Genomic DNA, 12014 nt, shown 5'->3' on the forward strand with positions numbered 1-12014 from the left:
AGCACTTGGGTGAAAGCCAAGGATGCCCAAGTGTTTAAGTCCAAATGAAAAGACTTAAGAACTCCAAGTTAAAAAAAATTCAAATGAAAACTCAAACAAATAAGAGAGGGCAAAAACCAGGCTGTCACAAACCTCCCCCACTTAGAATGAATCTCGTCCTCGAGATTCGGTTGCTTGGGAAAACCACTCTGGATACTGACCCTTAAGGAATTTTTCCTGCTCCCGAGTTGCTTCTGACTCTATGTGATGCTCCTACTAAACCTTGTAAAATTTTCTGACTTTGCTGCGAGTGACCCTTTCCACTTGATCCAAAATTTTGAACGGTCTTTATTCATAAGTTAAATCTTTTGCCAATTCTATCTCAGCCATTGCAGTCCTTTTCTCAGGTGGGGATATGCATCGTCTCAATTACAAAACATGGAATACGTTGTGTATGTCTGCCAATTCCGAGGGTAGTTCTAGTTGATATGCAACCGTACCCACTCGAGACATAATCGGGAATGGACCAATGAATCTGGGTGCCAGCTTTCCACGAGTCTGAAATCTCTTAACTCCTTTCATAGGAGTGACTCGGAGGTACACGTGTTCCTCGGGTTCAAAACTAACCTACCGATGCTATGCATCATAATGACTCTTCTGATGGGATTTGGCCAATTGCAGTAGGTCTCTGATTTCCCTGACTTGTCTCTCAGCTTCCATCATGAGATCTGTTTCGAAGATATGGCTATCTCCAGCTTGAGACCAATTTAGAGGAGTGCGGCACTTACGACCATATAGAGCTTCATATGGCGACATCTTGAGAGTGGTCTGAAAACTATTGTTATACGAGAACTCGGCGTATGGCAAGCAATCTTCCCATTTAGCTCTGTTGGCTAGCGCACAGGCTCGCAACATATCTTCGAGTATTTGATTTACTCTCTCTGTCTGACCATCCGTCTGAGGGTGATAAGCAGTACTATATTTCAGTGATGTCCCCAAGGCTTGATGGAGACGGGACCAGAAAGCGGAGGTAAAAAAAGAACCTCGGTCAGAAGTGATAGTCCGGGGTACTCCATGTAGACTGACGATTCTGGATACATACAGTTGTGCAAGTTCATCTGCTCTGTATCTGGTGCTGATCGGGATGAAGTGAGCAACCTTGGTGAGAGTGTCCACTATAACACAGATTGCGTCATTGCCTCGCTGAGTCCTAGGCAATCCGGTGATGAAATCTATGCAAACATCATCCCATTTCCATTGTGAAACTGGCAGTGATTGGAGAAGTCCGGCTGGCTTCTGATGATCTGCTTTCACCTTGTTGCACATGTCACAACGGGCTACAAAATAGGCAATGTCTTTCTTCATCCCATCCCACCAGAATATTTCTTTAAGGTCTTCATACATTTTTGTACCTCTCGGGTGAATGGAATACGAGGACTCGTGTGCTTCTGACAAGATTTTCTTCTTCAAGTCCGGTTGATTTGGTACACAAATTCATCCACGAAATCGGAGGGTACCGAATTTGTCCTTGAAGAAATCTGGGGGCTGCCTTGCTATGTGGCCCTTGGCATGTTTTTGTAGCTCGGCGTCACCTGGCTGGTCCTTGCGGATTTCCATTTCAAGTGTGGGGGTAACTTCCAAAATATTAGCGAGGCCAGCATCCATGATGACCAAGTTGAGTTGAGCAATCTCTTCTTGAAGTTTGGTAGGCAATGATGTTAACATGACATTTAAGCTGACGGGCTTTCGACTGAGTGCATCGGCAACAATGTTGGCCTTGCCGGGATGGTAATTTATTCCAAGGTCATAATCCTTGACCAACTCTAACCATCTTCACTGACGGAGATTTAAGTCTGGCTGAGTGAAGATGTACTTGAGGCTTTTGTGGTCGGTAAAAATTTGGCACCTTTTTCCAATGAGATAGTGTCTCCAAATTTTTAATGCATGAACCACTGCAGCTAATTCCAAATCATGTGTAGGATAATTTCCCTCATGCGGTCGTAACTGTCGGGAGGCATATGCTACTACCTTGCCGTCTTGCATCAGCACGCAACCAATACCTTGTCTGGAGGCATCACAGTACACATCAAAGCTGTGATAAATGTCTGGAAGAGTTAATACAGGTGCAGTTGTTAGACGTGTCTTTAGCTTATTAAAACTCTTCTCACAGTCCTCGGTCCACTTAAACTTTGTATCCTTTTTGAGCAGCTCCATCATGGGTTTAGCAATCTTGGAAAACCCTTCAATAAAGCAGAGATAGTACCCAGCTAATCCGAGGAAACTCCGGATCTGTGTTACAGTCGTGGGTGGTACCCAATCGAGCACATCCTTTACTTTTCTTGGGTCCACGGCTGTACCTTTGACGGATAATATATGTCCGACAAACCCAACTTGCTTGAGCCAAAATTCGCACTTACTTAACTTGGTGACAGTGTCCTGAACTAGGGGGTACTCACCACATCATCTCCCGATTTGTTAGATTGTGCCGAGGACCCCCATGGCTGTATACTCATGGGCCAGTTCGGACAGTTACCGCATACATGGAAGATTCCACAAGACTTGGTGATCAAGACAAGGACTCCTCCCCACCGGCATATTCGGCTAGGACTCTTGTTATCCTAGGCCTCTGGTACATTATATAAACCGAGGCCATGCTAGTCAATAGACAACATACAATCATACCATAGGCTAGCTTCGAGGGTTTAGCCTCTCCGATCTCGTGGTAGATCAACTCCTGTAATACTCATATCATCAAGAATAAATCAAGCAGGACGTAGGGTTTTACCTCCATCAAGAGGGCCCGAACCTGGGTAAAACATCGTGTCCCCTGCCTCCTATTACCATCCGCCTTAGACATAGAGTTCGGGACCCCCTACCCGAGATCCGTCGGTTTTGACACCGACATTGGTGCTTTCATTGAGAGTTCCGCTGTGTGTTCGACAAAAGATTGATGACTCGCCTGCAGATCAACTGCGACTCCGGCATCTTCGTCACCAGCTCGACTGGTCACCTTGGTTCGACCAAGGACTGCGCCCTACCTCCGATCGTCATGTTCGGACGAGGGCCTTTATAAACATCAACTCCGATCTCTATCAAGATCATGGAGGAATCATCCAGGGAGCCCGGGGCTCAACGTCAACATTGCCCTCGGGCGACCGTGCTGTTTTTCTGGACAGTAAACTTGTGTCCGCCGCCACAGCCTCCTCAAGTGTCTTTTTGACGATTGCTTCAGTGGAATTGTGCGGAATTGATTCTACAACATCCCTGGAAAATTTCGTCGAATTCCGATGGAGGAATCTCTGGCAATCCACGATATACCGGAGCCCTGTCAAATCTGGACGGGAATCTGGACGAGTTTAGGGCATGGTGTCCAGCTTCTATCTCGGACGTCCTTTGTAAAATCCAACCATTGATCGGCTGCGGAATTCCTATATCTACCACCTCTCAAAATTTCAGCTCGATCCGACCGTCCAAACTCCCGGAACCTTCCGATTAGTGCATCACTTTTCGGATCTGTTTTCTGCGCAAAAATGAATCTGACCCGAGTTCGTCTTTTTTATGAACTGGATTTCCAACATCCCTTTTGAAGGAAGTTTTGTATGAGGTATTGTGTTTTGTTCCCGAACACATCCCACCAACTTTAAGATCTTTTGAACATGATCTTCAACATCATGCTGGTGTTAAATCAGTCCGGCAATATTGCTCCACGGCTGCCGACCAGCGCTAGACACGTCGTCACTTTGTTGAGCCAAGCTCAACTTCTTCGGATCATCATCTCGGCAAGCCGAACAAGAGTCCGAGATCGCGAAGGATAAATCATCACCAACATCGCCGCCCCACGGATTACACGGAGCGGGCATACCGGCATCGCCGCACGGTCGCTTCATCAAGCCGACATCGACCACGTCACGACCTGCATCGGCAGGGCCGCACTATTGCTTCTTCAAGCTGGTGTCCATCACGCCGACCTACTTCGACTCATCAGCTGACATCAAGGCTTCGACATCTCGACTGGACCGGGGGCTTCGCCATCTCTTCATCAACCTACTCCGGACACTTCGGCGTCACTAGCCGACAGCTCCGTCACGTTAGCTGGACCGAGGGCTTTGCCTCGGCGAGCCAACCTTTGCCAGCATTGCCATGCCTACATTTTATCGCCCATCATGCAATGGGTGTGCGGATCGAGTCCCAATTTTGGGAATCACCTTCCTTTGGATTGCTACAACAAATAAACCAGGTGCTATTAATCCTAGTATTTTTTGCTTGTTTTGGTTCATTTTTCCCAAGGAATTATTACTCTGGCTTGCCTATCATATGTACATAGGTCTATCAAATGGTGGCTGCATTAACGAGGGTCGCATGGTGGTTCGGTCAGTCTCCATACATAGTCCGGCGAATGCCGCATCCAGAACTCGGACCGACCTGTGAATTCAGGCTTTGCCACGCCTTTACCGCATCACGCTGACGCCCTGCATCGACATTGACTTCGGCGCCAGGCCATATTTCTTTTATTACTCACTTTGCATAAATTATTTATTATGCAACATTTTTTATTATCATTATTATTATTATCTCCGGTTTGCACTATTTTTTGTGCACATGAAAATGATCCGGGTTGGGCAGTATCGTCAAATCGGCGTACTGACATACCACGCCACCTCGGCTAGACGGGGGGCTTCGTCAACACTTCATTACCCCATGCCGGGGACTTCGGCATCACTCTGCCGGCCTACATTGACCGTGCTATGTCACCACTTCGGCGTGTCGAGCTCTCTGCTCCGCCACCTCGAGACCGGCTTGGAGGATGGAACCTTGTCCCGCATCAAGCTCGGACCGCGTCATCAATGCCGAACACATTAACCAGCTAAGTCGCTTTCATGCTCAAAGTTTTAATTTTTAACTTGTGTTCGGTTCGACCAAGCATTATACTTTTTTGGAAAAAAGTTGCTTGTAAAAAATCTCCTTGTCAAAACTTTGTTTGTGACATGCAAATTCAAATACCCCGCTGATTTGGGGGCTCCCTTGACGGAGCTTTTCCTCTTGCATATGATTATACTTGTACGGCTTCGTTCCTTGTTCGTGTATTACGCAACAATATGCACCATATTGACATAAGCGATTTGCAAGATGGGTTGCCTGGCTCCTGTGCTTACCCCTACGTTCCCGATTGTTCGACTAGGGAGTAAAGGGAGCACCTCTGTGATTGTCATGACCGGGTCATGCGAGCTCTGACCTCAGACTGGGTGAAGCCGAAAGCTAGTGCTCTTATTGTTTTCAATCATGGTCGGCATACAACGGAACTCATGAGTACAAAAAATCTATTGCACAAGTCTCATAGTAATAATGTGCATCGAAGAAAGGTATCGGTGGGGGTACTATTTTCTTAGAAGATGCTTCTTACACTTTGTTAGTAATATAGCATAAGTTCCCTGAGCGCGCTTTGTCTGTTACAGCCTTATGGCCTGATTGCCTGGTCATCGGAAACACTGTCGATACTCTCGACAGGCGGAGTACATGATACTTTTCGGCCCTTGGCCGAAGAGGGAGAAGCCGACGGTCGGTTAAGACGCGTTTAAAGTTTGGGTGAACAAAAATATGATACAAGTACTTCGGTACATACAATCATTATACATAAAATTCTTTCCCAAGTCACTTTGGGGCTCTTAAAATTTATATATGAGCTGTAAATGTGTTTTCTTCTTGGTCGTTGTCAAAACACGACAAAAGCACGATTTTTTCTCTCTCTTCCAATTTTCGGATTGGCATCGAACACTTGATCTTGTTCGGACATCATGTTTTTACTGACGTTTTTTTGGTTTTTCAAGCTTTTGGCACTTTTAAATTATTTGTGTGTTTTTATAACAAGTCTCGCGGTGCAACGCCGGACACCTTTAGAGATTCGGCAAAGACATTCTCGGATATTGCTATATATGCATCGGTGTCAAATTGTGTCTTCGGTCAATAGTTGGGTTGCCCGGCTCCTGCGCTTGCCTCCTACGTTCCGCTCTGTTCGGCTAGGTGTGCAAAGGGAGAACCACTGCGATTGTGCTTCCAGCTCACTTGGTTAAGCACCTTAGTGGAGAAAGTCCAAAACTGACTGTCACAATAAGCGTAAACTGGTCAGCAATCCAACGACTATATTAAATGACGGGCCATTCATAACATTGGCCGAGGTGTTTACGGCTTGACCTCGATTGTCGCCGAACACTACCGGGGGCTAGTAACTGGCCTCCCAAACTAAAATCCTCAATATTTTGCTCTTACATTAGAGCTGAGGTTTCATGATCATGCTTAGCATGACAACCCAAAGAAAGGGATCGATAGCGGGACTATTTTCTTTGGAAGACACTTCTTATGTTAAATAGTAATATAACATATCTCTCTACGTACCTTCGTTTATAAAACCGTATGGCCAGATTGCCTTGTTTGTCATAAATCTTTGCCCTCATAAAGGGTTTATAAAGTACGACAAACACTCCTCGGCTACTGGCCGAGGAGGTGGAAGCCGATGGTCGGTCAACAAAGTTTTGTACAATGCGGATCCGAGCATTAAATGACATAAAGTACTTGGATACATAGAGTCATTACACATAATTTGTGATTTTAATATGGATATCGATCCTTAATTCCTCCACCCGTGCCCGCATTAAGGCTCGGGGGCTACTGGGCTTCGGGCTTATTGTTTAAAAATATTAAAGGGGCACATCAATCCCCTGATCTGGTGTTGCCACCCGACCAGTGTCTCGGGGGTTACTGCATTGCCTGTCCAATGCAGAAAATTTTAAGTGCAATACAGTTGCCGAGGAGATTTTGATACTCACGTTGGTCGGCCGCACCCAACCTGAGTCTCGAGGACTGAGCACGCCGCTTTTTGTGTCCCGAAGTATTCTGCCGAGCTAGGACATGACCCTCAGGCCGATTTTGGCAAATCAACCTGAGTCTCGGCGGCTACTGGGATCAGCGGTCTTACGTCATCCTTCAGGTGCATCTCAGGTTTTAAACCGATACACACCTTGAGGGCTACTGGCTATATATCTCGGTAGAGAATAAATTGCACCAATCAAAAATATTGACAGAAAATCGGCCCACAGTCGGGGTGGTGCACCACCTCGGAAGCAGTCCGGCATAAAGCTTGGGCGCTAGTGGCTGGGTCCATAGAGGGCATTTCCGGCATTAAGCTCGGCTAAACTCCTTCAACTTTTTTGAACCCAGGTGATATGACACCTCGGATATAGTCCGGCGTTGGAGCTTGGACACAGTCCGGCGTTGGAGCTCAGATATATTTCGGCGTTGGAGCTCGGATACATTTCGGCGTTGGAGCTTGAAAGCAGTCCGGCATTGGTGCTCGGCAGCAAAAAATACCAAGAATGCAGTCCGGCGTTAGAACTCGGACGCAAGAGGACACTGCCTCCCGGGAACAACTTCAAACCCGAGGTGTGGCATAAAAATAACAAGGCATTGATAAAGCCCGAAAACTTAAAGGGGCTCCTCGGATACCCGACGTGTAAACTCATTGAATGCGTTTCGGCAATCCTCAAGATCGAAGATGAGAAGATTTGTTGAACCAGTTTTCAAGACCGACAACCGAAGATGAAGAACAGTTCGGAAGAATTGAGGAGCGTCCCTAACTTGAAGACCGGTTCAGGGGGCTACTGACGGTGTCCTGGACTAGGGGGTACTCACCACGTCATCTCCCGATCTGTTAGATTGGGCCAAGGACCCCCATGGCCGTATACTCATGGGCCAGTTCGGACAGTTGCCGCATACATGGAAGATTCCACAAGACTTGGTGATCAAGACAAGGACTCCTCCCGACCGGCGTATTCGGCTAGGACTCTTGTTATCCTAGGCCTCTGGTACATTATATAAACCGAGGCCAGGCTAGTCGATAGACAACATACAATCATATGATAGGCTAGCTTCTAGGGTTTAGCCTCTCCGATCTCGTGGTAGATCAACTCCTGTAATACTCATATCATCAAGAATAAATCAAGTAGGGCGTAGGGTTTTACCTCCATCAAGAGGGCCCGAACCTGGGTAAAACATCGTGTCCCTTGCCTCCTGTTACCATCCGCCTTAGACACACAGTTCGGGACCCCCTACCCGAGATCCGCCGGTTTTGACACCGACACTTGGCGTATAACTGATGGTCGCGGAGTCGTTGTAGCACCGCTCGAAGGTGACCCTTATGCTCTTCTTCACCCTTGGAGTAAATGAGGATGTCGTCGATGAAGACTACCAAAAATTTGTCTAGGAAGTCCATGAACACTTTGTTCGTCATATGCATGAAGAAGGCAGGGGCATTAGTGAGACCAAAGGACATCACGGTATATTCGTAAAGACCGTATCGTATAGTGAATGCGGTCTTAGGAATATCTTTCTTTTTAATCTTGAGCTGATGATCTCCGGTCGGTAAATCGATTTTTGAGAATACTTTAGTCCCACTGAGCTGATCAAACAGATCATCAATCCTTGGCAGTGGGTATTTATGTTTGATGGTGACCTCATTCAGCTGGCGGTAATCTATGCACATACGGAGACTGCCATCCTTTTTGCCCACGAAAATTGCAGGTGACCCCCATGGTGAAGAGCTGGGACGAATATAACCCTTTTGGAGTAATTCATCAAGCTGTTTCTTTAGCTCCACTAATTCTCATGAGGGCATCCGGTAATACTTCTTGTATAATGGTGTCGTTCCGGGCAGAAGGTCTATGGCAAACTCCAGTTCCCGATCTGGTGGCATGCCTGGCAGTTCTTCTAGAAACACATCCGGGTACTCACAGACCACAGGAATAAATTCCAGTTCAACCACCATGGTGAAAACTAGTTCTGGCTTGGGTACATGCTTGCGAGCATAGAATTTGGTGAGCTGCCCATTCAGACTAGTCAAATTGACTTCTCGGGTTGTGCAGTTTATACAAACTTCATATTTGGTCAGCCAATTCATACCCAATATAATATCCAACTGCTCAAACTCAATGATTATCAAGGATGTTGGAAAGTAGACCTTGTTGATATTGATCTCCAGATCATGGCAGACTAGATTGCTCTTGATTATAGATCCCGGGGTTTGTACCAGCATATTTTTTCCCAAAATTGTGCAAGGAAAATTGTTTTGGGCGGCAAAACTCCGAGAAATAAAAGAATGGGAAGCCCTAGAGTCAAATAAAATTACTGCAGGTATGTCATTAACAGAAAACATACCAATGACAACTTCTGGCTTCCCTTGGGCTTCATCGGCGGACATATGATTCACGTGCCCGGTGAAGTTTTGCTGGGTTGGCACTGACTCCATAAAGTTGACTTGTGGCCTGCTTAGGGCATTCACCTTGTGGTTCTTGGTGCACTGTTTGGCATAATGTCCGTGCTGCCCACAAATGAAACAAGTATTATTGCGCTGGCGCTCCTCATGTGTTGGACTGGTAACAATATTCTTGACTTGAGTGGTGGTCCTATTAACATTCTGCTGCCAATTTTATCGGTATTCCACCTGAGTCTGCTGCCAAGTACGAGCCTTTTGCACAGGTTTTCATTCCTTCTTTGGCTCAAACTTGGGCTTGTTATCGTTTTTAACTAGCCTATTATCTGATATAAGCTTGTGTTCCCGTTCAGCAATGAACGCCTTGTCTACCAAGGTTTGGAAATCTATGAAATCGAACATACTGAAAGCACACCAGAGTTGCGGATTTAGACCTCCGAGAAATCTGTCAATATTCCTTTCTTCAGTGGCCACGTCATACAGAGAGTAACGGGTGAAATGATTGAATTTTTGCAAATACTCAGCCACAGACTGATTTCCTTGGACGAGCGCAAGAAATTCACGCTGCTTGGCCTTCATATCTCCAGTAGGGATGTGATACTTGCGGAACCTATCCTTAAATTTTTCCCAAGTGACTTCCTCATCAATTGGCCACATGGCTTTTGTATTTTCCCACCATATGGCAGCTGCGCCTTCAAGGTAATGGGTTGCAAATGGGACTTTGTCATTTCCTTCAGTACGGGCGATCTCAAGCTTTTTCTCCATGATGCGCAACCAATCGTCTGTGTCCAATGGGTCAACAACCTGACTAAAACTGGGTGGATTAATCCTTTGAAAATCTGACAGCTTTGAGTGATGACCATTCTGATTTCCATTCTGTCCAACCATAGCTTGCACACTTCTCAATATTTCAATCAGATCATTGTTCCTTTTCTCTTCAAACATACGCATAACTTGCTCGGTGGAGGGAGGATCAGGCGGTGGAGGTGGTGGCTGAACGTATGGCTCTGGAGAATATCCTGCCTGTCGTGCGGAACGACAAACAGGAGTTCCCTCACGAACGTTGCTACTGCTACCTCCCCGCGTCATCCTATTGTGAAGTTTTTCCAAGACAACACAATCGAGATGAGAAACACCCAAAAATAAGTTGGGGAAAAGCCAGCGAGAGAAATCAAAAAAGACGAACGAGCAAAGAAAATACGGCGATTAAAGTCCCAACATAATTATACATAGACTCATACATGAAAATTAAACAACATGACTGGTTCCACTACTCTCATACATGAAGCATCATGACTCGTACAACTACATCCGTACACCATCTAGACGACTGCGAATACTCCAAGACACTACTGCTCTGCTGGTGTTGCGGTGTCCTCCCCTGAAGCGGTCTCGAATCCCGAACTGATGTGGTTGACGGGAACCTCCGGGTTAAAGGTAACACGATGATGCTTCCTCGAAGGCTCTCCCTCAGGGGTAGGGGTAGGATGAAGCATCGGGGCTGCAGGAATAGCAAGAAGTGAGACCCACTCAGCAGGAGCACTGAGAGGGTTCACGGCCATGATGCATGTGCTACTCGGGGGAGTAACCAGCGAAATAGGGGAGATAGAGCTAACTGGGACATAAGGGGTAAATCCCAGTGAGGATGGAGTAGTGGTGGATCTAGTAGTGACCAAGGTAGCGGCTAAAGCAGTACGGGCACGAGTCAACTCTCGAGCCAACTCATGGATCATCAGATAGCTAGCAGTGATATAGCGAGTAAGATGGCTAGCAACACTATCAGACTCCGGGTCAACAAGAGGAAAACAAACGTTGTCGTGCAGAGATGGGTAGTAATAGAAACCTGGGTGGTGCTGCATTTGAACCTCGGTATAATGAAGCTCGACAAGGACCTCAAATGCGGCAAACTGGATAGTCTGAGAAGCGGTGGAGGCATAACCGCTCCGAGAAGTGCGAGTGTAAGAGCCGAAATCAGAACTGGTGCGTAGAGTAACCACTGCGTGATACTCATACACTGAGTCTGCTAGACGCTCCCGGTATACCACGGTATACTGGTTCGTCTCCGTGAGGGTACAGCCGACGCCACACGTTGTGGAGAAGGTGCGGTGACGTGTGCGGCATCAGCTGCAACTGGCACGGATACGACACCGGAGCCATCTACACTCACAACCATTAACAGGTTAGTATAACAATAATAATCAAATGGCTAGAATCCAACAACCAGCTATAACTGCTACCGGCACTCAAATTTACTCATGCCTAGCGTCCAGTTAACACGTCGTAGTCTAGCATAGCCTACAGTCAGCGTGGCTCTGATACCAATCGTTGTGGCACCCCGGCTCAAAGTGACCGGTTTACCCTACATTGCCAGCCCAGAGACCATGTCTTCTGGCAACACACAACATATTGGTACAGAAAACAACCACTTTATTGATGCTAGCGGAATAGAGTTCATATTACAACAGCGGTCGAGGCCCAGCGGCACACTCGGTGCGGCTCAACAATATGTACATTATTTAGTGAACATAAAGGGGCCTCGATCCGAACAACTACGTGGCAGCGGAATAACGTCGTAGCGGAAGCTCCATATCACAGGGACACCGATGTGGACACGATCTAGAATCGATCAGCGTTCCTTTCCAACGAGACTTTCCTGAAATCTGGCATGACACGCCAGGTCAGTACATTGAATCTACTTGCAAGCTCACAACAAGCATAATCATAATGACAAGCAATATCATGATATTTAACCAATTACTAATAATGCAACACTATA

The 12014-nt window shown here is 46.6% G+C and overlaps 1 protein-coding gene across 1 annotated transcript; it reads right to left on the minus strand.

Moving 5' to 3' along the window:
* Window positions 1-9508: 9508 nt before the first annotated feature.
* LOC147960317 (uncharacterized) lies at window positions 9509-10126 on the minus strand. Its single transcript, XM_087533271.1, has one exon. It carries the CDS (start codon window positions 10124-10126, stop codon window positions 9509-9511), a length of 618 nt encoding a protein of 205 aa, XP_087389397.1.
* Between the last annotated feature and the right edge of the window lie 1888 nt (window positions 10127-12014).

The sequence above is a fragment of the Triticum urartu genome, chromosome 7A (assembly GCF_056163025.1).
Source record: "Triticum urartu cultivar PI428250 chromosome 7A, HENAU_Tu73, whole genome shotgun sequence".
Classification (NCBI taxonomy): Eukaryota; Viridiplantae; Streptophyta; class Magnoliopsida; order Poales; family Poaceae; genus Triticum; species Triticum urartu.